Source organism: Bos mutus, chromosome 5, assembly GCF_027580195.1.
Source record: "Bos mutus isolate GX-2022 chromosome 5, NWIPB_WYAK_1.1, whole genome shotgun sequence".
Lineage (NCBI taxonomy): Eukaryota > Metazoa > Chordata > Mammalia > Artiodactyla > Bovidae > Bos > Bos mutus.
Window position 1 is genome coordinate 108,783,217 of NC_091621.1, and position 27,618 is coordinate 108,810,834.

Genomic DNA, 27,618 nt, shown 5'->3' on the forward strand with positions numbered 1-27,618 from the left:
TTCTATTAGGGTCCACATAGGCACAGAGTGGTGCTGTTGGCTGAGACCATCTCAAAAGCACCCCTGAAGGATCAGGGCTAACCAGACCCTGAGGGTGGCTGACAAGGGAGACTGGGAAGTTTCACCAAATGTCAAGGGCAAGCCCCCCCACCCCTAACCCCTGTGCAGGGGTCCCGCCTTCTCGCTCCAATGGGGCGAGGCCTCAGACCTCAAGGGCCTCTGCTCCCCCGAGGCTGGCCTCTCAGGGGGCTGTGCCGGTTGGTGGCACTCGGTCTACAAGGCTGCACTCTGACAGTGGGCAGCTTGGCGACTGGGGTGAGGTGGGGGCCACGAAGCCAGGCCCTGCACCCAGAGCACTGTTTCTTCCCCGTTCCTCCTGGAGCCCTTCTGACGTCACCAGCCTTCTGGAAGCTGCTGTGGAGGGACCAAGGGCATGATCCATCCTTGAACTTGCCGTCCAACTGGGAAGGCCAGATGTCCCTTTGAGATTTGATGACAGAAGGGATATTTCACCAAGTGTGCACAAGTGCTGGAACCGAGAAGCTGAGAGGCAGAACGGAGGGGCTGGAGCTCAGGCAGACAAGCTGCTTTTACGACTCCAGGGTCCTCAGCCATGAGGCCAGCTCACCCGAACCTCTGTAAGGACAGGGAGAGGTGTCCCGTCACAGGCCAGCGTTCTTCCCGGGACACTGCGCTGCGTCCTCCTCAACACGTGGTCTCCCACCCCGCTTGGCTTCTCTGAAGAGAGTGAGAATCACCCTGGGCTGGCTCAGCGAGAAGCCGGGGCAGGATGGACGGCCTGGCTCAAGGCTACAGAGACTTGGGACTTCCAGTCTGGAGCCTCCTGCATGTCAGGGGAGGGGAGGGAACTGGGCCTGCTTTGGGTGGGAGACAGGAAAAAGATTTGGTGGGCTTGCTTAGCTCAGCTAGTAAAGAATCCACCTGCAATGAGAGAGCCCTGGGTTCAATCCCTGGGTTGGGAAGATCCCCTGGAGGAGGAAAAGGCTACCCACTCCAGTATTCTGGCCTGGAGAATTCCATGGACTGGATAGCCCATGGGGTCACAAAGAGTGGGACACGACTGAGTGACTTTCACTTTCACTTCTTCTCGTAGGGGAGGCACAGACAGCCCTTGGCACAATCACTTAGGAGCCGGTCCCTTCCTCTGGCCGCCAGAGGTGTCCACTCTGCCCACCAAGGGCGCTCTCTCCACACAGACACCTTGAGCTGAGGTGTAGCCCCCTCCCCCCACCTTGTTTGCCACCTCCCCGCTCTTTTCCCCTCTAGAACAAGCAGGCCCATGTCGCCAGGCCTTGGTGCATAAGGAAACAGTTCCCAGGAAGTGTTTAATCTCACACGAGCTCAGGGAGTGGGGGGATCAGGTCCCTTGGCCCCCTACCCGCCTCGGGAACCAGGTCCTCCCTTCCTTCCCCTGCCCCTCCTCCCGCCCACCTGGGAGGCCAGGCTCCTCTCAGAGGATGCTCGGGGCTCCCCTGCTCCCACTGCCACCAAGTGCTGGTGTCCGCGCCACCGGAGCATCTGGACCCTCCCCAAGGTGCTGCCGGTGCCCAGCATTTTGCAGAAGGAAAGAGGCGAGGACCAGAGTTTGGCTCAGAAGTAGGAGGCTGGGAGAGGCTGAGCGTGGTGCTTTCGTAGTTGCCGTAGCCCTGGGCTCTCCAGGCCCCCCAGCAACCCGGCCCGAGGCGGGGCCAGCTCAGCCCCTGTGGTCCGGCAGTTTCTCTGCTGTCCACTCCCCAGTTCTCTCTGCAGATCTGCTCAGTCACACATATGAAGAGGGGGCGGTGTGCGATTTTCAGCTGGTCTTCCTGGCCTGGCATTGTGGCATTTAGGCCAGGGCTCTTAGAAGCCAGTAAGGCTGAGGCACCTCAGTACAGTCTGGCTTTGGCAGGAGGCCAAGGCTGGTCTTTGGCCAACGTGTAACCACAGAAGGCACGTACATCCTGGCTGGTGAGGGGGACTGAGGGCAAGCCCTGGGTCCTGGGGTGGAGGGAGGGCAAGCACTCCAGAAGGTGGCCCAGCCTCCCACACCACCAGAGCATCAGCCAGGGTCTCCCTGCGTTGGGGCTGCAATCAAGGCACAAAAGGGGAGGAGGGCCTCAGGTAAAGGCACTCGGGGAACCACCACATCGGCTTGCAGCGCCCAAGGAGAACTGGACCGTTCAGGATGGTGCTGCGGAGGGAAGGGAGACCCCAGCACCAGGGCTCTCAAAATGGCAGGGTCAAATTCTGCCCTCGATCCACGCAGAGTCTAGAGTAGGAGCCTGCAGGGACAGGCCAGGAAGGCCTCAGCTCCAAGCCCCCAGCCCCCAGCCCCCAGCCCCTAGCCATCCTCGCTGAGTCTCCCACCTTGAGTTCAGAAGCTCAAGTGAGACCGGGTTCTTGGCTCAGAGCCCTGTCCTTGTCCCTTCTATTCCACCAGACCTCTTGGGGAACCAGCACCACCAGGAAGCCCAGGGAAGGAGAGGCCGGGGGACTGGAGCTGCTCCAGAGAGCCCATCACATTCAGGTATAAAGATGTAGGCGCACCCCACCTGGGGGCCTGCAGGGCAAGGCTAGCCCAGGGGAGGCAGCGGGCTGGGCATAAAGGAGAGCAGACACTAGTGAAGCTTCCACTTCATGTAAACAAGTGGTGAGCCCGGCCTGGCCACGACAGTCTTGTGGAGGTGTGCAGTTGACTTGAGATGCTGCAGGTCCTCACATCCAGGATACAGAGTCCCTGAGGCCAGGATGGAGGCTGCTGGGGTGGAAGGCCAGTAGGGTCGGATGTGCAAACTGGCGCAGAGTTTGAACTGTGTCTCCACAGGACAGGACGGGGCATCCACAGGTCCTCCGACAGCTGGCTCGCGGCTCAGGAGATCACGCAGTTGCTATTCTTGCCAGGACTGGGACTGCCTTTACCTGCAGAGACAAGGGACACAGGTGAGGGGGGTGTAGGTGAAGCACTCACTGGCTGGCCTCCAGCGCCTCTCCTGTGCACCGCCCACACCTCAAATTTGGGTGCTGGGGTCACTGTCTCCCTCCCTGGCTACTGAAACCAGCTCATAGGATCCTTAGGAAAGCAAAATGAAAGGTCCTGTCCTGATGGCCTTATGAAGACCACCTCTGGTTGGGACATCAAGGGATCTGCCATCTCTTGGCCTCAGCAGGGTGGTTTGTGCATGCGTGTTCAGTCATGTCCGACTCTTTGCGACCCCGTGGACTGCAGTCTGCCAGGCTCCTCTGTCCATGGAATTCTCCAGGCAAGAATACTGGAGTGGGTTGCCATTTCCTACTCCAGGGGATCTTCCTGACCCAGGGATTGAACCTGCGTCTCCTGCATTGGCAGGTGGGTTCTTCACTGCCGAGCCACTCTGGAAGCCCCAGCAGGGGCTGGCCTGCACAGTGGCACAGACCCCAGGCTTAGAGGGCACAAGGAACACCTTTCATCAGGAGGAAAGAAGGGGGAGCGAGGCACAGCTCTCCTCTTCCCAGGCCCCTTCCATGCACTTCCACTGCCTTTACATCCCAGGCGGAGGCCAGCTGGGTTCCTGCCCTCAGACCAGCATCCCGTTGCTGCGAGGAGCCCTCCTGGGGTACTGACTGCCTCCGTGCTTTTTCCTCTAGTTCCTCTCCACACCACCAGGGCCAGAGTCATCTCCTGGCGCTCACACCACCTTCCTTTATCACCTCAGCTGTGAATTTCATGGAGGTGGCGTTGGCCTCCTCTCCTGGGCCATTAACAAGAATGACGCTGAACAGGTCCGAGTAGAGCCCTTCCCCTGCCTAGCTGGGTGGAACCCAGGCCTTGGGACTCTCTGAGGGTCCAGCTGAGCCTCCCTGGAGGCCATCTGAGAGCAGATGGAGCACTGAGGAGGTGCGAGGGGAGCCGGACGACTGTGTCCACCAGCCTGTGGCTCCAAGGGGCCCAAAGCTGGGTGGTCCTCCAGTCTCCATCCTCCTGGGTTGCTGAGGCTGCCTCTGGGGCCCTCCGTGTCACACAGTCCCATCACTTTGTCCACTGCTGCACCAGGAACTTAGGACAGTGTCTGGCACAGAGCAGACAGTGCACAGATATACATTTGCTGAAAACAATGAACAATCAGGTAGAGGCAAGCTACGTAAGTTCAGATCAGTTCAGTCGCTCAGTCGTGTCTGACTCTTTGTGACCCCATGAACTGCAGTACGCCAGGCCTCCCCGTCCATCACCAACTCCTGGAGTCCACCCAAACCCATGTCCATCGAGTAGGTGATGCCATCCCACCATCTCATCCTCTGTCATCCCCTTCTCCTCCTGCCCTCAATCTTTCCGAGCATCAGGGTCTTTTCAAATAAATCAGCTCTTCGCATGAGGTGGCCAAAGTACTGGAGTTTCAGCTTCAGCATCAGTCCTTTCAATGAATATTCAGGACCGATTTCCTTTAGGATGGACTGGTTGGATCTCCTTGCAGTCCAAGAGACTCTCAAGAGTCTTCTCCAACACCACAGTTCAAAAGCATCAATTCTTCTGTGCTCAGCTTTCTTTATAGTCCAACTCTCACATCCATAAATGACCACTGGAAAAACCATAGCCTTGACTAGACGGACCTTTGTTGGCAAAGTAATGTCTCTGCTTTTGAATATGCTGTCTAGATTGGTCATAACTTCCCTTCCAAGGAGTAAGCATCTTTTAATTTCATTGCTGCAATCACCATCTGCAGTGATTTTGGAGCCCAGAAAAATAGTCAGCCACTGTTTCCACTGTTTCCCCATCTATTTGCCATGAAGTGATGGGACCAGATGTCATGACCTTAGTTTTCTGAATGTTGAGCTTTAAGCCAACTTTTTCACTCTCCTCTTTCACTTTCATCAAGAGGCTCTTTAGTTCTTCTTCACTTTCTGCCATAAGGGTTGTGTTATCTGCATATCTGAGGTTATTGATATTTCTCCCGGCAATCTTGATTCCAACTTGTGCTTCCTCCAGCCCAGCGTTTCTCATGATGTACTCTGCATATAAGTTAAATAAGCAGGGTGACAATATACAGCCTTGAAGTACTCCTTTTCCTATTTGGAATCAGTCTGTTATTCTATGTCCAGTTCTAACTGTTGCTTCCTGACCTGCATACAGATTTCTCAAGAGGCAGGTCAGGTGCTCTGGTATTCCCATCTCTTTTAGAATTTTCCACAGTTTATTGTGATCCACACAGTCAAAGGCTTTGGCATAGTCAATAAAGCAGAAATAGATGTTTTTCTGGAACTCTCTTGCTTTTTCCATGATCCAGTGGATGTTGGCAATTTGATCTCTGGTTCCTCTGCTTTTTCTAAAACCAGCTTGAACATCTGGAAGTTCACGGTTCACGTATTGCTGAAGCTTGGCTTGGAGCATTTTAAGCATTACTTTACTAGCGTGTGAGATGAGTGCAATTGTGCGGTAGTTTGATCATTCTTCGGCATTGCCTTTCTTTGGGATTGGAATGAAAACTGACCTTTTCCAGTCCTGTGGCCACTGCTGAGTTTTCCAAATTTGCTGGCATATTGAGTGCAGCACTTTCACAGCATCATCTTGCAGGATTTGAAATTGCTCAACTGGAATTCCATCACCTCCACTAGCTGTGTTTGTAGTGATGCTTCCTAAGGCCCACTTGACTTCACATTCCAGGATGTCTGGCTCTAGGTGAATGATCACACCATTGTGATTATCTGGGTCATGAAGATCTTTTTTGTACAGTTCTTCTGTGTATTCTTGCCACCTCTTCTTAATATCTTCTGCTTCTGTTAGGTCCCTACCATTTCTGTCCTTTATTGAGCCCATCTTTGCATGAAATGTTCCCTTGGTATCTCTAATTTTCTTGAAGAGATCTCTAGTCTTTCCCATTCTATTGTTTTCCTCTATTTCTTTGCATTGATCACTGAGGAAGGCTTTCTTATCTCTCCTTGCTATTCTTTGGAACTCTGCATTCAAATGCATATATCTTTCCTTTCCTCCTTTACTTTTCACTTCCTTCTTTTCACAGCTATTTGTAAGGCCTCCTCAGGCAGCCATTTTGCCTTTTTGCATTTCTTTTTCTTGGGGATGGTCTTGATTCCTGTCTCCTGTACAATGTCACGAACTTCCATCCATAGTTCATCAGGCATTCTGTCTATCAGATGTAGCCCCTTAAATCTATTTCTCACTTCTACTATATAGTCACAAAGGATTTGATTTAGGTCATACCTAAATGGTCTAGTGGTTTTCTGCACTTTCTTCAATTTCAGTCTGAATTTGGCAATAAGGAGTTCATGATCCGAAGCTATGTAAGGGTTCATGCCAATACTGACAGCAAGAGCAACCACAGTGGCATCAGCGGATGGTGACTGGGTGACGTATGTGCCTTTACCCATGCAGATGGTGACAGAAGCCCTGGCCGGGCCCAAGAGAAACCAGCAAGGCAGGAGATTCTGACATCTGCCAACGGGACCAAGGACACCCGCTTCTTTGCTAGAGCCCAGTGGGATTAGCTCCTTGAAGGATCCTTAGTCAGCTCCCCTCGTCTGTGCCACGTGACCGAGGCCCTGGCTGGTGATGGTGCTCAGGTTTATGGAATCAGAGTGCAGTCTGAGAACATCAGCTGAGGCCTGACCTCAGGTTTGTTGTGGTTTAGTCACTAAGTCATATCCAACTGTTTGTGACCCCACAGACTGTAGCCCGCCAGGCTTCTCTGTTCATGGGATTTTTCAGGCAAGAATACTGGAGTAGGTTGCCATTTCCTTCTCCAGGGGATCTTTCTGACTCAGGGATCGAACTTGCGTCTCCTGCCTTGGCAGGTGGATTCTCTACCTCTGAGCCACAGGGGAAGCCCTCCTGAGCTCAGGTCTGACACTGAGTGTTGAAACTCCATCTTGACAAGACAGCTGTTGAGGACGCTCACCCTGGAACTGGAGGCCTGGCCCCTTAAGGATCCCTGAACCCTGGCACTCTGAAGACTGGCATTTACCCAGCCTTCCATCCCACACAGGGGACCAGACCACCACCCGGAAAATGACACAGGCAAATCTGAAATCTGGGAGCCTAGCGAGCACAGCCCTAGGAGCCAGCCCACACTGCCAGCCAGGGTGGCCCATCCACTCGTGCATCAGGGGACCTGGGAGAGCCCTGGAAAGGGCTGACTGCACCTGCGGCTGCAGTCACGGCACGGAACTCTGGGAACAAAAGCCTGGGCTCTGGACTTCCCTGGTGGCCCACAGGTTAATTAAAACTCTGTGCTTCCAGTGCAGGGGGTGTAGATTTGATCCCTGGTGGGGGAAGCTGGGATCCCACATGCCGTGCAGTGCAACAACCAAAAATAATAATAAATTTAAAAGCCTGGGTTCAGGGGCCCTTGGAAAAGGGTGACCCAGAGGCACTCTCCTCTTCCTCTGCACCTGTGGGCACTTGGGGGAGAGTCAGCCATGTGTCCAGGCCTCTGGCCCTTCCAAACTGCCTTTAAAGACAGAGGGAAGATGCCTACCCTAACCCTCCAGAGACCACATGACTCTTTGTGTGAGGCCCTGGGAGGCTCTCCTTCATGGCCGTGGACACAGGGCCTCGCCTCTCTGCACCTCTGGGGTCTCATCTGTAAAACGACGCCATCAGGTGGGGCGGCCACGCGAGGGCGTTCAGCACCGTGTCCACCCAGCACACTCCAGGTGCCCAGCCAAAGCCTGTGCCTCCCTTCCTCCTCTTACCCTGCTGCACAAAAGTGCTGGCTGTGTCCCAGGGATTTCTCCAGGGGGACTAAGGGTGGGGGGCTTCAGGACACCACCTGGAACCTCCTCCCCTGACCCGGCAGCCCCCAAGGGCAGAGCCTTGTCACCGGATCTGCTGCTCCGAGGGCCCCTGCGTGGGACAACCCTCAGACAACACTGTTTAAAATGCAGATTTCTGAGCCCAGCCCAGCGGGACCTACTCCTCTCTCTTTTCACCAGCCTTTCCAGTGACTGCGGTCCCCTGAGGTGGGGTCTCTGCCCCAGAATCCAGAGCTCCTGGATAGGCGCAGGTGGCCAGCTCAGGGAAGATGCTGACAGGCGCCAAGCGCAGGGCCAAGGAGAAAAACCGCAAGGAAAGGGCGCTTGGCTCCCACCAGTAGAGGGAGCTGTGGACCTTCAAACCACCTGGCCGCCCGCAGCCAGACCGCCAGACCCGAAGGAAGGGATTTCAGAAGGCTCTCCCGGGGCCCGCACTTGGGTGTGCAAAACTCTGCACGCTGTTTGACAACTGTATACTTCTTATCAAGCAGTTTTACAGGCTGTCAGCTCTCAGCCTTCCTGTTTTTCTCTCTTCCACCCACTCTGTCATTGGCCCGGGCTCTCTCCCTTGACAAGAGGGCAACAGAGACAGAAAGGACGGAGTCAGAACCAGAGCTCAAAAAGGGGCCTCTGGACCAGCCTCCTCCCCAACCCCACAGGCTCAACCCCTCTCTCCTCTTCTTAACCAGGAAACAGCCCTGGGGAGGTGAAAGGATGTGTGCCGGCTTTGGGGAGCCAGGTACTGGGAGCCGACATCCATCCGATAGCTGTTCTGATGGTGCTCTCAGTGTTCACAGGAGGAGAGGGACCTTGGAGGGACCCTAAGGGAGCAGCTAACGTGATTTCCTCCCTGATGGCAGTTCCATGCATGCTAGGATTGCTAGTTCCAACATCAGGGACCCCCGTCTGTCGGTAACCTGACCCTCTGGCACGTGAAGTCCTGCTAATAAGCTTTTGCTGCCTGACAGGAGGCACCATACCAGTCAAACATTTGTGAGGCTGAAGGCCACCCAAAGGGCCTTTGGGGAGAAGAATCTGTGCTTCCTGCCCTGCCTTCCAGAGGAAAGGCCTCACGAGGGGCTTGAATTCCAGGTCCTCAGGGCTGGCTGCCTGTCCAGGTATGCAGACACTGTGCTGGATGAGGCCACTCTGCGTGTCTCCTAAGGGGCGAAGCAGGACTACTGTGATCTTGCTAGACATCCCTGGTATGGGCCGCTGCACTCTTGCCCTTCTCTGTCTGTCTCTGGTTCTCTCTCTGGGTTTCAGGCACTCGGGGGCGGAGCTGGTACAGGGCTGGTCCCTGGCTGCTTGGCTGGCTACCGGCACCCCATGAAAACACTCAAGAGAGCAGCAGCATCAGTGACTGTCCAAGTCATCCAAGCAGGGGCACCTGATGCTGAGACTCACTAAAGGAAACAGGAAGGGAGAAGATGATGGCCTTTTGTTTCTATGGAGACAGCACCTCGGGGTGAGGGGCTGAAGAAACAGAAAGCTTCTATTTCACCTCGAGTCAGGACGTGGCAAACGGTCCCTTTTGTGGTTGGGCCCGCCCCTCCCCTTCCCTTCCCTGCCAGGTGTTCACCATGGCAACCCTTCTTCCAAACAAGCGGTGCAGAGCAGCAGCAGCAGCATCTGGTGTCGGGGGAGCCAGGGAGTCCCGCGGGGATGGGACAGGCCCAGCTCCCCCTCCCTGGCAGGACATGGGCCCTGGCCTGGCTTTGTGTCCTGGCCCCACTACCACTTCCTGTGCCCTGGGACCACGTCACTCACCTCTCTGAGCTTCCACCTGCCACCTCTGTGGTTGTTTTGAGAGCCAAGTAAGAGAGGCCGCGGCACATGGAGGTGCTCAATAAATGCTTCCTGGCTGAATGTAGCTCTAGCTCTGGCACTGCTGTTGTGCCCAAATTCTCGGACACTCCTGGCCTGTCCTAACTCTAAGAGGCACGGACTGAGTACGTAAGGCTCTGGACCAGAGCTGGGGTGTCAATGGAGGGGAAGACCTGCACTCCAGCCAGGGTCAGGTCAAAGCCGGGGCCTGGAGGGGACCCAGGAATCCTGGAACGCAAGGCCCTGCCATCACCCGCCGGACCAGCCAGGGAGCCCAGTCTCACCGCTGCAAAGCCCCACAGCCTGGAGGGAGGGAGAAATCCCAACACGGAAACCCCTTCAATCCCAGAGATGCTGACATGAGAAAAGGTGCTGGCAGCGGCCCTGGCTGTTCCCACCAGCCAGAAAAGGCCACTCTGGAGACCGTTCTAGAGAAAGATAAAGGCCAGGACTCTAGGGCATCCCAGAGAGACCTCCCCGCCGCCAGAAAGATACCACCAGCAGGGACAATCTGTCCCAGAAGTAAGCAGCATGGCAAATGCCATTTATCAAATGAACAAAGGGAGGAGTCACGTCCAACTTTTACAAAAGAAATGAGGAAAAGTGGGTCAGGGTATTGGTGGGGTGTGTCTGTCCAGGACAACACCTGATCCAGCAAGGAACGAGAAGCTGAGGAGGAGCTCTAGGTTCAGAAGCGGTTTACAGTGGAGATACTTCCCCGGCCTGTGGCACTAGTAACAAAAGCTCCCCGACGACTCCTGTGCCCAGCACTGTCCTGAGCACTTCATGTCCTCGGAGCAACTGGGCTGGACAGGCTCACTCTCCCCCGCCTTTGGAGAAGGGGAACCTGGAGGTCTGATGAGCAGTGCTGGCCCAGGCCACATGCGGGCAGAGGCCAGAGCGGGACGGGGACACGAGAATGGTGGGGCCCAGAGCTCTGTGCTCTCCTGCCCGGAGGCAGCTACTAGAGCAGGCTCAGAGGCCTGGGGAGCCCTGGGGATGGTGCTGGGGGTGGGGGGCGGCGGGACACGACTCACCTGAGACGTCAGCAGGCTCAGAGGCCTGGGGAGCCCTGGGGATGGTGCTGGGGGTGGGGGCGGCGGGACACGACTCACCTGAGACGTCAGCAGGCTCAGAGGCCTGGGGAGCCCTGGGGATGGTGCTGGGGGTGGGGGCGGCGGGACACGACTCACCTGAGACGTCAGCACTGGAGCCCTCGTTGGGCCTCTTCCCCGTCATAAACTCCGCTTCGGCCAAGGCCTTGGGGGAGAGGGCGCTGGCTGTGCCATTGGGTGCCGCGGGCCTCTTGGACCGTCGGCTGAAGATCCTGCTGCCGAAGCGCCTGCCCTCCTTGGCCAGGGTGGCCTCCCCGTTGGCGGCTTCTCCCTTGCCGTTTCGGGCAAGGGCCTCTCGGGGTCTGGACTTCAGGTCCGTGTGCAGGTGGGAGACCCCCCGGGCATCCCTCCGACTCAGCTCTCCTAGGGGCACTGGCTCCACGGGGGGCAGCACCTGCTCCAGGGTGGCCAGGTCGTGCAGGAAGCTCTCCAGGCGCCGGGCCGACTCGCCCTTGTCGCCTTCCTCCTGCCCCTCAGCACGGCCGCTGGCCTCCTGCTGCTGCCGAGCGGCCCAGCGCATCATCTCCCCGGGCGGGGGCCGGCTGCCCGCCACCAGGGCGTACTTGGGGTTGATCAGCTTGCGCGCCACGGTGGAGGAGTAGTGGAGGCCGGGCCTGCCAGCGCCTCCTGCCAGGCCCAGCTGCTGGTACAAGTTCACCTCCTCGGAGATGGCGTACAGCTCCCGGAACTCCACGTCGAAGGGCTCCACGTGCTGCCCCGTCAGGAGGAGGAGGAGGTTCCTGTCCACGTGGGAGGAACTCCAGGTGAAGCTAGAACACGGGGACAGAAAAGCAAGACACATGGTGCCCGGGGCTGCAGCCTCGCCCCGCTGGCTGCCGCCTGGCTAGTCCATCTCAACACCCCCGCCGCCCGGCCCAACCCGATCTACCAGGGAGGCCGGACGCCTTGCTGCCTTGTGCCAGCTGTTTTCCCTCCACAGACCCAAATACTCCCTCGGGTCCAGGTCTTGGCCTCACGTGCAGTAAAGCAGGCAGTGGGTGCAGGGCGAGGGCGAGAAAAGTCAGGCCTGGATCCAAACCTGCTTTCCACTCTGCCTGCCTTGTAAAACAGGGCTCGTGAGGCATGTGGTCAGAGCTGTTGTGAGGCTAAAGTCCAACAACGTACACAGAAGGTTTCTCAGTTCCTGGCACAAACATACATTTAAAAGTAGAATCTGCAGCTGCCACTACTGTTATGAGCATTTCGTTTCTTATTAGTTCTTCTCTGAATTTTTAGAACACACGGCATCTGCAAAGCACCATACTTAAACCATGTGAGAGGGCTGATGCCATTTATTAATTGCTCCATCTGCCGGGGTCTTCTTCCAGCCTCAAAATGCAACCTGCTGTTGTGGACCGTGGAAGGCAGGCAGTGCTGAATGGTCAACAGAAGTTGACTGTCTTTCTTGAATAGTCCGTCAGCCAGAGAGTTTGAGGGAAGGGGTCGGCCGGGGGGTTATTCTTTGCCATCAGAACAGACTTAGAATATGAGCGGGTCTTAGACTTATGACACGTAGGACTGTGGAGGCTCCAGTCCAGCATCCTTCTGAATGCGAACATTTCTGACCAAGAACAAAGATTCCCCCCGCCCCAACCAGGGCCCAACTCACCTGAAGGATCCAGTGGCCACTTTGTCCCCATCTACCATAAGGAACTTTGACGACAGGGTCCCCTTGACCTTCCCCATGGGCATGTAGAAGCCCACGCCTGTCACAGAGCGGACACGGATGTTCTGTCGGGAAGAGGAGAAGGGCGCTGTCACTCAGGCTGGGAGCCTAGAAGCTCTGTGCCGAGTATCTTCTTGAGTAGAGGACAAGCCCTCTTGTCCACAGGGTCCTGCCTGCTGGCCCCTATCTGTATTTGACTCTGCTTCCTACGGCCGGAGGAGGTCAGCAAGTCTTGCTTTGGGCATGGACGGGCCCAGGGCAGCCCTGGCCTGCTCTCAAAGCTCCTCAGCAGAGAAACACAACCCTACCGTCAACCCTGACAGTGACTCTGCGGGCTGAGCACCCAGGACTGGGCCAGAGCCTCCCACCTCAGCTTCAGCAGTCTTGGGATAAAATGTTAAGCTGGGCGTGCAGTTTAGGGTTATCAGTTCACGAGGCAAGGTTTCAGACAGAGGGAAGGGGGCTGGCAGTGCTGCTCACCTGGACCCCTGAACTGGGGAGCAGGCCTAGGAAGGGGCAGAGGGGGTCTCCATCCCACTTCCTTCCCACCCCCCGCCCTGCCCCAGGGGTACAACCTACCCGAATACGGAAGTCAGGGAGCTCCAAGCCCTGACACATCTCCAGGAAGTAGTTCACACCTGCCTCATCCAGGATGATATACACGGGGACCCGGCGCTTGGAGGCAGCGTCCACAATGTCTTGGAAGATCTCGCCATCAGTGAAGAGGTCCATGACCACAGCAACGACCTGGGCAGGAACGGGCGCTGGTAAGGCACATGGCGACTGCACCTCTAGAGAGTCACTCTGTGGCCTGCAGAGGACCAGCGGGGCTGGGCTAAGTGGTGCCCAAGAGAGTCAGAAATGCCACCTGCACCACCCCCCCCACCTCTGAACACAACTGAGCAGGAGATGGGTGCTCTGCTCTGGGAAATGAAGATGGTGCGGAGGGTGCTGGCCATGCGTCCTTGACAAATCCCCACTGCCTACCCTGGGGGTTTCCCAGCAGCTCTTCAGAAGTCATATTGGGGGAGATCTAGGAGGCTGAGGAGAGCTGGTCCTGATGCCCTTGGGAAATAAGCAGGCTCAAGAGGCTGCAGTCACAGAGATGCATAGGATGGACCATCACCGCAAGCTGCAGATCTGCTCAGATACGACTTTCTCTGCAGACCTGAGTGCTTTGATGTCCCTGCAGCTGTGCAAAGCCCTGCGCTTCCCTGAGCACAGATCTAGGCAGAGCTCCAGTTGGCTCAGGCTCCCTTGGCCTCCAGGGGTCCAGCCATCCTGCTCCATCCTCAAAACAAGGTCCCTGCCTCTCCTGGCTGTTTAGTCACCAAATCGTGTCTGACTCTTGTGATCCCATGGACTGGAGCCCACCAGGCTCCTCTGTCCATGGGATTCTCCAGTCAAGAATACTGGAGTGGGTTGCCATTTCCTTTGCCAGGGGATCTTCCCAACCCAGGGATCAAACCCAGGTCTCCTGCATTGCAGGCCGATTTTTTAGCATCTGAGCCATGATTTCCAGAAGCCAGTCTTGATTAGTCATCCTGAGAAGGAAGGCCTTCTGCAGCCCGAGGCAGCTTGCCTTTCTTACCTCAGCTGCCTCACTTTCCTATACAAACAAACCTTGTTCCAGGACTTCCCTGGCAGCCCAGTGGTTAAGACTCTGTGCTTCCACTGCGGGGGGCACTGGTTTGATCCCTGGTCAGGGAACTAAGATCTTGCATGCCATGTGGTCAAACAAACAAAAAACCCTTTTTCCACTCCAGAGGCAGGGTTTTCTTGCTGGCCCCAAGCACTGTGTCTGTGATGCAGAGGAAGGGCATGCTTTGGGGTCAGAGAAATCTGATTATAACCACTTTCCATTTCTGTAACCTTAGGTAAGTCCTTTAACCTTGATGAGCCTCTGTTCCCTCATCTGCCAAGTGTGGATACTCGGTACCTGGTACATTTGGCATCAGGATTAGAAATACATCTGTAAGCATCAAACACAACACCACAATAAATGGTAACCACCGTGTGATCGAAGGAGGCTGCTCATGGTTGTAAATGAATGCCCGAACCCTGAAGTCGGGCAGACCAGGCCTGGTACTGCTGACTCATCAGTGCCAGCTTCCTTGGCAGCAAAATGGAGCTAATAGTAGCACCTGTCTCAAAGGGCTGTTGAGAAGGCTTAGAGAAGTAAACTGTGAAAGCATTTAGCAAAGTGCCTGGCACATGTGAAACTCAGTAAGTGTATCCTCTGTCACCATGCCCTTCATGCGTGCTCTGCCATTATCTTTCCCTCTAAAGACCACCCCCGACACCATTTATGCAAGGCTATAGAAGGCTCTTCTTAGCACCTACATTTACTGTTTTTTAACAGTATAACTGCTTTGGGTTTCCTTGATGGCTCAGACAGTAAAGAATCTGCCTGCTAACGTAGGAGACCCAGGTTCAATCCCTGAGTCAAGAAGATTCCCAGGACCAGGGCATGGCAACCCACTCTAGTCTTCTTGCCTGGAGAACTCCATGGACAGAGGAGCCTGGCAGTCTACAGTCCATGGAGTTGCAGAGTCAGACATGACTGAGCAACTCACACACACACACACACACACACAACTGCTTTACAGTGTTGTGTCAGTTTTTGCTGTACAACAACGTGAATCGGCTACATGTATCTCTTGAGCCCTCCTCCCACCAGCCCCCCATCCCATCCCTCTAGGTCATCAGAGCACTGACCTGGGTTCCCTGTGCTAGACAGCAGTTCCTGTTAGCTGTCTGTTTTACATGTGGTAGTGTATATACGTGAATACTCTCTCAATTCGTCCCGCCCTCTCCTTCCCCACTGTGTCCACAAGTGCTCTACATTTAATACTCAAGCATTCATATAAGTAGCATTTGCTGAGTCCCACTGGCAGAGGGAGGACCTAAAGACAAGTAAACTGTAGTCCCTAACCTCAAGGGGTTAATCCAGTTGGAATCATAAGACATCCACACAGAATAATATGACATAAGGGAAAACGAGATAAATGCCTTACAAGATGCACGAATGACACTCGGTGAGAGTGCAGAGGAGGAGTGGGAGGAAGAGAAGGAGGGATTTAGGGAGGGCGGAGTTGAAAGATTACTTGCAGTCAGCGGAGACAAGAAAGATTTCACCAAGGAAGCTGAAAACTGAAGAATGGGCAGCCTTGGGCACCATGAGAAATGAGCGGAGAATAAACAAGCTGGGAAGCGGGAAGGGCTGCCATGCATGGGTGTGTAGGTTGTGCACTGCACACAGGGCTGAGCAGGCGAGTGGAGCTCAGCCCGCCTGAGAGAGGCCCTTTCCTAATCTGCACACAGGTGCCACCTGGGCCACCAAAGGCCTAGGAGGCGAGCATCCAGGCAAAGGACACAGCACTGGCAGAGGCACTGAGGACAGGCGTGGCTGACAAAATCAGAGGTGATACAAACACAATCTGAATGAGAAAAGAGAAGTAATTATAGCCATATTAGGGCTTCCCTGGTGGTTCTGATGGTAAAGGGTCTGCCTGCAATGCGGAAGACCTGGGTTTAACCACTGGGTTGGGAAGATCCGCTGGAGAAGGAAATGGCAACCCACTCCAGTATTCTTGCCTGGAGAATCCCACGGACAGAGGAGGCTGGCGGGCTACAGTCCATGGGGTCACAAACAGTCAGACACGACTGAGTGACTAACACTTTCACAGACATATTCACTTTTTAAGAAATTCTTACTATTCAAGAAAGGGTAAAAATGGTCAAAAGAATAGGACCATTCACACATTGATGAATTTGAAAATGAAAATGACATGGATAAGTCATAAAAGTGAACTAAACACATCAACTATAGTTTAATTTTTTAAAAAGCATAATCAAGTAAGGTTTATTCTAAAAATGTAAGGATTATTCAATATCAGAAATATATTAATTTATAACATTGATAGTGTAAAAGAGAAAATCATATATTACCTTAAGTTTTAAAAAAAGTATCTGATAACACTAGTTATGATTAAAATTCTCAAAAAACTAGGAATAGAAACTTCCTTATCATGATAAAGGCTAGCTACTAAAAAACCCGTATGAAACATACTTAAATTTGCATTCCCTTTAAATCCTAAGCAAGTTGAGAATATCACCACTATCACTGCTGCTGTTCAACAGTACTCTAGGTCCTGAACAATGCCATATGCCAAGAAAAAGAAATGAGCTGGAAGCATTAAGAGAGACAAAACTATCAGTATTTAGAGATGATATTTTTATTAAAAATCCAGGAGGATGCAGAGAAAAACTTTTAGAAGTAATAGGAGAATTTGGCAAAATTTTCCAGATATGAGGGAAACAAAAAACAATAGCATTCTTCTAATATAGCAATGATCAATTTTTCTTTAAAAAAAAAAAGGAAAATAAGATCCATTCAAAATTATAATTTAAGCAGGTAATATTTAGGAATGAATACCTCTATGGAGAAACTTAGAAAACTCTGGTTAAAGGACAGTTAAAATTATTTGGGTAAATAAAAAGATAAATCATGTTCATCGATAATATGATTCAATGTTTTAAAAATCCAGTCCTCATATTAACAAGATCTAATACAGTTCCAATGAACAGGCAGTAAATTTTTTTTTGAGGTGCTCAGATATTTCAAAGATGTGAGGAAGAATGAAGATCCACAATAGCTAACTCAATCTTGAAAAAGAAAAGCTAAAAGGGCACACCTGTCCCACTGGATGGTAAGACGCACTGCAGCGTCAGCGGATGAGAACTGTGGTCCTGAGGTGGGAAGGGACTGGCAAATAGACCGTGGGACAGAACGGAGAGGCCAGAAATATATATGGGCCTACACACACGCGTAAACTTTAAGTCTGGTAGAGGTAGAATCACAACTCGGTGGAGAAAGGATGCTTTTTAGCACATGCTATTGGGACAATCGTCATACTAAACAGAGAAAAACAAAGTAGATCCCTACCTCATACAATATACAAAGGTGGATTTCAGGTAGGCTGGACCATCTGAAAGTGGAAGATAAAGCTAATAAAGGAATTCATGAAATGTAGGAAAATGTCTTCATGACATAAGCAAGAAAAGATTTCTTAGGATTCCAAAAGCATGAATCATAAGACAAATAAAAATTTTTTAAATGCCTTTAGCAAATTAGGGATTTTCTGTTCAAAGAAAGATGTCAATAGACAAAGGGAACTGGAGGTGACAGAAGATACCTGCAATGTCTACAACCAAAAGAAGTTAATAACATACAAGAGATTCCTGCACATCAGCAAGAAAAAGACAGAAAATTAATTAGAAAAATGGGCAAAGGCTATGAATAGGCAGTTCCTTAAGGAGAAAATACCTGAATGGCTAACAAGTATATAAAGAGAAGCAGACATCATAAGTAATCAGAAAGATTCAAATTAAAGCCAAGAGATAGTAATAAGAGTAAATGGAACTTTTAAAAATTTTATCAGTTCAGTTGCTCAGTTGCTCAGACTCTTTGCGACCCCATGGACTGCAGCATGCCAGGCTTCCCTGTCCATCACCAACTCCTGAAGCTTGCTCAAACTCATATCCATCGAGTCAGTGATGAATAAAATAAATTAAAAAAGCATAGAGATAAGAGAGATATGACTTTACAATATGAACTAAAAACCAGAATGCTGGACAGTTCTAAATGTTGGTGTGAGAAAAGGGGACCCTCATTCACTGTGGGTGGGATGGAACACTGGTACAGCTGTTCCTTAGGGCAACGGGCAGAGAGCTTCATGGATTTAAGACTGTGTATACCTAGAAGACCAAATATTAAAAAAAAACTAAGATTATGGCATCCGGCCCCATTACTGCATGGCAAATAGAAAGGGAAAAGGTGGAAGTAGTGACAGATTTCCTCTTCTTGGGCTCCAAAATCACTGCAGACAGTGACTGTAGCCACGAAATTAAAAGATTATTGCTTCTTTGCAGGAAAGCAATGACAAACCTAGACAGTGTGTTGAAAAGCAGAGACATTACTCTGCCGACAAAGGTCCGTATAGTCAAGGCTATGGTCTTCCTGGTGGTCACATATGGTTGTGAGAGCTAGACTGTAAAGATGGCAGAACGCCAAAAAATTGATGCCTTCGAACTGCGGTGCTACAGAAGACTCCTAAAAGTCCCTTGGACAGCAAAGAGATCAAACCAATCTTAAGGGAGATCAACCCTGAATATTCACTGGAAGGACTGATGCTCACGCTGAAGCTTCAGTATTTCGGTCATCTGATGTGAACAGCCAACTCACTGGAAAAGTTCCTGATGCTGGGAAAGATTGAGGGCAAAAGAAGAGGGCACCAGAGAATGAGATGGCTGGATGGCATCACCAATGCAATGAACATGAACTTGGGCAAACTCCGGGAGATGGTGAGGGACAGGGCCTGGTGAGCTGCAGTCCATGGGGTCACAAAGAGTCAGACATGACTGGACAAACAACAGCACACCTAGAAGCCAGCCGTGTACTCTTGGCCACACACCCAGGGCAGCCTCTTGGGGCTTTGTCCAGGTCTATCAGGGGCAGGAACAAAGACACTCACGATAGCTTTGGGACAGCAGAGAGCTGGCAACAACTCAGATGTGCATCTCTAGAAGAACGGGTGAACAAATGTGAGGGATGCTCAGGACAGAGTCCTCTACGGCAGGCAGAAGCAATGGACGAGTCACACGTGTGGAACTTGGAGAGCTCTTCTAAAATGGATGTGCGCGTGTGCGTGCTCAGTTGTGTCCGACTCTTTGGCACTCCGTGGACTACAGCCCGCCAGGCTCCTCTGTCCATGGGATTTCCCAGGCAAGAAGACCGGGATGGGTTGCCATTTCCTACTCCAGGGGATCTTCCCAACCGAGATGCATCTCCTGTAACTCCCACATTGGCAGACAGATTCTTTACCACTAAGCCACCTGGGAAGCCCTTACAATGGACATTTGGATTTAAAATATTAGAGCATGTGATCTATAGTCCAGTACCATTAATGTAAATCGAAGTACACTACATAAGATAACTCTTCATGTTTTTCAAGGATATACACTGAATAGAGGAGAGGGGCTGCCTGTGGCAGGAGAAAGGGATGGGAGGGAAGCAGAGAGTAAATTCAGAGGGGCCTTCCCTGGATTGATGACAGCAGCAGACCATGAACTGAGCTTCACAATCAGGTCTGCTCCTGAGAGCACAAACGAACAAAAAACAGTTGGCCCAAACAGCTCAGGGTAGGTGTGGGGCAAGGACAGCCGGGAGCCTGGCGTGCTGCAGTCCATGGGGCCACAAAGAGTCGGACACAACTTAGTGACCGAGCAACAGCAAGGACGACAGGGTGGGGCTGGATGGCGGTGGGCTTTGGTTTTAACAGGCCGCGTCAGGCTTCATCCAGCAGAACACAGCTCCCAGCGTCTAGCAGGCTAGGGATATGTTGTCTCCCACGTGCTGCCTGAGGTCAGAGTCCACCGTCTGCTCATTTCCAGACTCTCTGCGGTGTCCAGCTCAAGGCGGACTCTCAATATGTTGCCGGGGAGGGCTTGACTGGCTCAGGAAAGCACATCAGGATTCACTTGTGTTCTTGTTTTGTAATTGAAAGAGCAGGGAGCCAGCTCACCCTCGCCCCGACCCAAAGGAGGAGGTGCGGGGAGAGCATGGCAAACCAGAGGGAGAGATGTGTCCTGGGGGGGGGGAGCCTTGCTTTGGGGAGGCTTGGTCTGCGGCGCCCTGGTGAGGGCCAGCCATCTGTGTCACTACCAATTAAGCAGTGAAATATCTGTAGTGGGAAAAAAAATCAATTGCTCGCTGACTCCTGCAATCTCATTGTGGAGGAGAGGTGATAATTACCCTCGGCTTTGGTCTCGGAGGCCCGGCTTGACATTCCGATCCACGGGCGGCATGAGGCCCACGAAAACCAGCTCCCTACTCCTGCCCAGCGTTTAATGTGCCACGTGGTCTTCTGGGTCAAACCTGACTTCAAGGCTCCCGGTATAAATGGAAAATCGGGTTTTAAAAGAGGGACGTGGATTTCGTCAAGAGGGAAAAGTCATTCCTTCTTCCCGGCAGGCTCCCAGCCTTCTTTACCTGGTTACCCACTGATGCGCAGCACCTGGGGGGGAGAGGTTAATTCGAGGCAGCAGGAGTTTCTAGACGCTGTTGCAGGCGGCAGCAAAGAGGCTCTGATGCTGTAATACTTCTCATCGGGCACTTGGTTAGCTGTCTCCTCCTTTGATATCTGGCCTCAGTGGTGGAGCAGGGAAGCAGGGTGTGTTAGGGAGCCTTAGAATTCCCCTCCATCTGTCATTTACCTTTAATTAAACTGCCAGCTTTTCAGATTCTCTTCCTGGACGCCTTAATTACCATTAGATTAACAAAATGAAGGGAAAGGACTCCACCTGCCATGCGCACTCCACACGGCTCTGCTCAAGACATCGGGGACTGGCGCCCCTGCGTGTGTTGGGATGACCTGGTCTGGATGCCCACCGCACTGGTGGTCTCTGTACCACAGAGCCATGCTCACTGGCCTGCCCTGGAGGGACTTCCAAAATCAACATCCTCTCGGTCACCCTGGCCAGAAGCCTGAATCTACTGGTCTCCCTCCTCCTCCCTGTGACCGAATCTGACCGCCACCAAGTCCAACAGGTCCTGCCTCCTCTGTGCACTTCCTCTGGGTCAGCTCCTTTCTGCTCTCACTGCACGGCTGTCCTCACCTGGCACCCCCTCGTTTTAATGTTTATTTATTTGGCTGTGCTGGGTCTTTGTTGTGGCCTGTGGGATCTTAGCTGCCTGGCCAGGGATCGAACCTAGGCCCTCTGCTTTGGGAGCATGGAGTCCTGGCTGCTGGACCACAGGGAAGTTGTCCCCCTTCTCATTTCTTAGTGAACTTCTGGGATAGTTTCCTAATTAGTCTTGCCTTTTCCATCACTGTGCTCCAATTCTTTCTCCATACCAGTGACACTCCCCCTCCCCCCAAGCAACAGACTGGTGAAGTGGTGGGTCCTACAGTCAAAGTCCTTAGCTTGGTATTGAAGGACCTTATGATGGCCCCTTCCTCCTCTCCAGCTTCACCTTGGACAGTCTCACGTCTGCCCCCTGCTTTCAGCTATGCAGGATGACCTGCAGTTACCCTAACACAGGGTTTCTCTACAGTGGCACTTCTGGGCACAGTATTTCTCGCTGTGCGTGTGTGTAGGTGGGGGAGGGTGCCAGGGCGGGAGGCGGGGCGTGCCATCCTGTGCATTGCAGAATGTTTAGTAGCAAGCCAGTGAACGCAAAGTCACTCAGTCGTGTCCGACTCTTTGAGACCCCATGGACTGTAGCCTACCAGACTCCTCTGTCCATGGGATTTTCCAGGCAATAGTACTGGAGTGGGGTGCCATTTCCTTCTCCAGTAGCATCACCCAAAATGGTGACAACCAAAAATGCCTATAGATACAGATAAATGTCTCCTGAGGACAAAATTGTCTCACTCTCTTGACCCCCCCACCCCGCTTTGAGAACCACTACACATAACAGGGGAGAAGGCAATGGCACCCCACTCCAGTACTGTTGCCTAGAAAATCCCATGGATGTAGGAGCCTGGTAGGCTGCAGTCCATGGGGTTGCTAGAGTTGGACACAACTGAACGACTTCACTTTCACTTTTCACTTTCATAAATGGCAACCCACTCCAGTGTTCTTGCCTGGAGAATCCCAGGGATGGCGGAGCCTGGTGGGCTGCCGTCTATGGGGTCGCAAAGAGTCGGACACGACTGAGGCGACTTAGCAGCAGCAGCAGCAGCACACATAACAGGTAGTTTCCAGTTCTCCTGTTCCTTCCCCTCCCGTACTCCTGTGAAACATCTATGCATCTTTCAAGATCCAGGCAAGAATTTCCTGAACGTTCCCCACGCCCTGCTTCCTGCCCACATTGTGTCCTGGGCAAACAACAGAGGTCCTTGACATTTTATTGTAACATCTGCTCAATGGCTCTGTTCTTTACTGGGCTGTGGGCTCCCGGATGATAGGGGCCATCTGATTTATCTCGAAATCTCCACCCTGAGGGGACATCTCAACAGTCAGTTCTCCATGACTGTGGAATGAATGTCTAAATGGAGGGTGTTTCATGTCCACTGTTTTATTTGTGGGGTGTGGACCTAGCTTTGTGGTTATCTCTTTAATTTCATTAATGACTATAGATACTGTGGTGGAGGGGGAAAAGAAAAGAATGCTAGCAGGATTCTTGGTTAGATCTCGCTGGAAGGCAGAGTTGGCATTCCTCAAGGGCACAGAGAAGGGAAAAGAAACGGGTGCCTTCTGGGACTGCTGCCTGAATGCCGGTCCCAGGTCTGGTCTGCCTCCACTCCACCTACCCAAGGTCTCGACGGAGCAGCCAGCCGGTGAGTGGGGACAGTACTCAACCAAGGGGTAAAAGTCCACACCAAGGACATCTGGGGGCAGAGGTGCCCCCAGCACGTACAGCCAGCACTTCTGTGCAGATTACGAAAGGTACCCGTCCTCCCTGTGGTGGAAGCAAGCTAGTAAACAGAGCATGGGATACAAGTCAGCCCCGTAAAGCCACCAAGGCCAGGGCAGCGCACAGGCAGCATATCCGCCCATGGCCCCCGCACTGGACATTCCAGACATGCAGAACCTCAGAGCTAGGAGGAAAGAGAACGGAGCCCAGCCCCGAGGTTAAGTCTCCCAGCTGGTCTTTGGCAGAGGTGGGACGGAAGCCCAGGCTCTGACCCCAGACCAGTGCTGTCGCCCCCAGACGACGCAGTCAGGGCAGGCTCTGGGGAGGCCTGCTCTGACTAGTACCTGAGGTCACCCCTGATCATACAAAACCAGGATGCACACATAGAGCCGGACAACACCACCCTCTCCTTCACTGGTTTCCCCAGGCCTGCTGACGTGGAGCCTAGGCACTGGGGGGGTGTGGTTGCCACCGCTGTGACAGATCCGCCCATCTCACTGAGCTCCATGGTGGGGATAAAGCAAGAGGCCACAGGTCAAGCATGCTCCTTGCAGGGATGTACTGGTCACTTTTTCCTGGGGAGGAAGGGAGGGAGCCCACCGAGGCACAGGGGCAGTCCCAGTCCCCGCAGGCCCACTGATGACCCATGTGAGCCCAGGGCCTGACTTTTACCTCCCATGTCTGCCCTGCCTGCCTCCTAGGGCTGTTGGGAGGTTCAGATGAGATCATGCCTATAAAATTCCATGAAAAAGCCATATGGTTATGAGGGACAATCACTAGACAGGGTTGTTGTTGTCTAGTCACTCAGTCATGTCCAACTCTGCGACCCCATGGACCACAGCACACCAGGCTTCCCTATCCTTCACCATCTCCTGGAGTTTTCTCTGACTCATATCCATTGAGTCGGTGATGCCATCCAACCATCTCATCCTCTGTCACCCCCTTCTCCTCCTGCCCTCAATCTTTCCCAGCATCAGGGCCTCTTCCAATGAATGGGGCCAGCTGCCCACACCTCCAGCCTGAAGGTGCCTTGGGGTAGGAAGGGCAGCAGGTGGGCAGACTGGTCAGCTGCTGCCTCCCAGGAGAGCCATCTGTCTGGCAGTCCAGGGGAGTCAGTTCTGGGGGGACCACCCAGCATCCGGCTCAGACAGCCCAGCTGTGTGGAGCACCTTCTCTGATCTGCCCAGGGAGCCATCAACGTCTCCAGAGCACTGGCTGTCACATTGGAGCATGTAAAGAGCATCACCTGGTGTGTGGCTGGGTGAGGTGCACCCGCTGGGTGAGCAGATTCCAGGGTCCCATCCTCAGCAGGCCCATGAAAGTACATTTTAACAGCACCCCCCAACCCCCACCCCGCCTGCCTCAGGTGATCCGAATGCAGGTGGAGGATGGATCACGCTTGAAGTAATGGCAGGTATGTGGAAGAGAACCTATTCTTTGGAAGCAGAAGGTCTCACTGGTTGCGTGATCTTGAGTGAGTCACTTAATCTAAGCCTCAGTTTCCTCATTTTAAAATGGGGAGGTGGTCGCTTCACAGGGTTGCTCTGAGTTTTAAATGAGATAAAGCAGCAGCGCAAGGAGCACAGAGCCTGGCCTGCTGCGAGTAGAGGGTCCATGCCGGCAGCCCTTTCTCTCCTCTGAAGGAACTCAGAACAAAGGGGCCTCACTTTGGAGGTGGCCGGGCCAGCGTGGGGGCGCATGCTCCCAAGGAACCAGGCGTGCAGAGCTGCCCACCGGCCCCAGACATCATGGCAGATATTTTCCTCTGCTTGATACCATGTCCAGCAGACCCGGCCCGGGGTGGTGATGAAAGCCCAGGCAGCTACACTTCCAGGAGTCAGAACATGAACTGATCGAGGGGAAGGGCAGCTCAATCAAGGGACGAGTGAGTCTGTACAGTGCGCAATCCTTTGAGCGATGCTGGGAGACTGCCTTACCTCACCGAGCAGGAAACACACCTCTAGGAAAACTGTGGCCCTGGGAGTTCCCTGCGGGGTCCAGTGGTTAGGACTCCAAGCATTCACTGCTGGGGGTCCACGGTTCAATTCCTGGTTGGGGAACTAAGAGTCTTCAAGGCACATGGCATGGCCAAAAAAACACAAAAAACCCTGCTGTCCCAGTGGAGAACACCTTCAGGTGGGGCTCGGGACCCAACCGGCTGCTGTTGAGTGCACCGCAAAGACTTTCTTTTGTCATGAAGGCTGCAACAGGCCCCATCCAATTTCTGCCTCGGTGGGATGTGAACAACTGGACGAGAAAGCTTTACCTTAAGCATTCTGGGTGTGCTCCCTGGGGCGAGAGAGGAGAGGAGAGCTCAGGAGAGGAGGTCCGCACGGCCACCTAAGGGACACCCACAGACACCTTGCATCCTCCACCCCCTGGACTCTAGATTCATTTCTTGAAATCCCCACAGTCCAGGAGCAACCTGGAGCAAGTGGAGGAAGCACAGACTAGACTCAGGGGTCCCACAGAGGTGGTGAGACAGTAGGCATTGCTTGTCCGCTGGGAACTCTGCCTAAAGCGAGGCTGCCTCATGGTTCTTGTGAGGCCAGGCGCGAGCTGGGGGCTCAGCGTCAGCTCCATGGGAGAACAAGTTTCCAGAGGCCTTCCACTCTTGGCAGGTGGAGCCAACAACCCAACCCGAACTATGCTGCTGCCCGGCCCAAACCCTTGGCCTGAGGTCAGCCTCACCACAGCCCCTCTGTGTGCTTCTGGCCCACTTGCTTCCTTGATGACAACCTCCTCTGCCTTCTCCAGGCACACCCCGCCGGCTCCAGCCCTCGTGCCTTCATTCACACTGTCACCGGCCTTCTTCCTGTGGGAACAGGAATGCCCTTTCCATGTCGAGGTCCTTGCTTCCCTCTCCCTGGGCCGTCCCAGGGTCCCCAGCTCCCAGGGCCGTGTGTGCCTCTCCCAGGAGGCCTGTCTGAGCGCATGGCGGGGGACAGAGACCTGACGGGCTGTGTTACACAGGAAGCATGGGTCTAAACAGAGCACCTCCGCAGTAGGGAGCTTCCCTCGAAGGCCTGACGAAGCAGCCTGGACCAGAGCCCTGGCCCACCGAGAGGGCAGAGCCAAGACCTCTGGGGTGGTATTCTCGGCCTGGAGGCCAGGTGTCTGGGCTTTGTCCCCTGAGGATTCCCGGCTGTCTGCGGCCATGTTACTTTGTTCCAGGCTCACTAATTAGACATCATTAAACACCAGGCTCCCTCCTGCACTGCCAGCCGCTGGAGCCCAACTCTGCCAGCCAGGCCCCTTGCTCTCTCAGACTCCCCGGCCTCTGGGCCAGCTCTGTTCCTGACTCTGCTGTACGCCACTGGGGCTCACTCCCCGTCCATCTGAGCCTTACAAGGTGCTCTTGACACTCATTCTGCAAACGAGGTGGATGAAGGGGTGATGGAAAGGAGACTTGGGCCTGGTCTCCGGAGACAGAAAACAGACTGTGCCTGTGTGAGCAAGGTCAACTAATTCAGCCGCAAAGCGGCATATGTGATCCACCAGGGAGTACACAGAGCAATTCTTTTTAGGATCCTAGGCCAGCTTTTCACTGCCCCACGGCATGCTTCTGGGATGACTTTCCCTGCTCTAAGTTGGTGTTAATTAGTGAAAATTATCTAATGCAAGCTCATTTAACATTAGCTTAAAGCTAAACATAATTAGGAAGATAAATCAGCTGCTAAAAAAAAAAAAAATCCAATGAAGATACACAGATGATTTTTAGGATCAGCTGCTGGTTTGGGTTACTGGCCTGGAGGTCTGAGCATCACACAATATGTGGGGAAGGCAGGACTCCAAGAAGTACCTTCAAGCTATTTCTTGATTGATCCATCAGGGCAAGATAACTGGAGTTGGCAGTCTGCCCAGGAGGTTCTGCGAGGTGGTCAAGCTAACCTGGTGGCCACTGCCAGGTAGTGAAGCTTCCTGGGAGGGCTTCCCCAGAGGCAAGTGGAGGGTGTGGGGAGCAGGGGAAGGCAGGCAGGAGGATCTGGGCGATGGGAATAGTGTAATCTGTGCACTCCCAGCCCTCTGGTCTTGTATACCCTGCCCTCTGCCCACCTGCCCTTCCATACTGGCTGCTGCAGCTGGCAATTCCCAAGAGTTCTCTGTGCCCCTGGAGCTCAGTGAGACTCAGGCTCATCTCAGTTCCCATTCGGCTTCACTATTTACCCACTGCCGTGAGACAAGGGAAAGGCAGGTTCAACCCCTGGGTCGGGAAGATGCCATGGAGGAGGAAATGGCAACCCACTCCAGTATCCTGCCTGGAAAATCCCATGGACAGAGGAGCCTGGGGAACTACAATCCAAGGTGTCGCAGAGTCGGACACAACTGAGTGACTAAGCATGTGTGACTTTATGCTCAGTGGCTCAGCTGTGTCCAACACTTTGCAACCCCATGGATTGTAGTCCTGCAGGCTCTTCTGTCCGTGATTTTCCAGGCAAGAATACTGGAGTGGGTTGCCATTTCCTACTTCGTGTGTGACATTATCATCTGTAAAATGGAAAGTTCCTGGATTGTCGTGAAGGTTAAATGAAATTACGTATTTCAAAAGGGCTAGTGTGGTCTGGTATTCAAGAACTCAACAGTTTATGGCTTCCCAGGTGATTCAGTGGGTGAAGAATCTGCCTACAATGCAGAAGAAGTAGAAGACGAGGGTTTGATCCCTGGGTTGGGGAGATCCCCTGGAGAGTTCATTTCAGTCACTAAGTCCTGTCCAACTCTGCGAACCCAGGCATGCCAGGCCTCCCTGTCCATCACCAACTCCCGGAGTTTACCCAAACCCATGTCCATCGAGTTGGTGATGCTGTCCAACCATCTCATCCTGTCGTCCCCTTCTCCTCTTGCCCACA

At 53.4% G+C, this 27,618-nt stretch overlaps 1 protein-coding gene across 1 annotated transcript in view; it reads right to left on the reverse strand.

Annotated features, from left to right (window-relative positions):
• Positions 1-1,341: 1,341 nt before the first annotated feature.
• Positions 1,342-27,618, reverse strand: part of FAM83F (family with sequence similarity 83 member F) — a 36,098-nt gene continuing 9,821 nt past the window's right edge. The window contains exons 2-5 of the mRNA XM_005899470.3: positions 12,928-13,095; positions 12,292-12,413; positions 10,761-11,452; positions 1,342-2,919 (exon numbers count right to left, since the gene is read on the reverse strand). Of these exons, the coding sequence (XP_005899532.2) occupies positions 2,870-2,919; positions 10,761-11,452; positions 12,292-12,413; positions 12,928-13,095 (1,032 nt within the window). The 3' untranslated portion in view covers positions 1,342-2,869. The remainder of the gene's footprint in view (positions 2,920-10,760; positions 11,453-12,291; positions 12,414-12,927; positions 13,096-27,618) is intronic.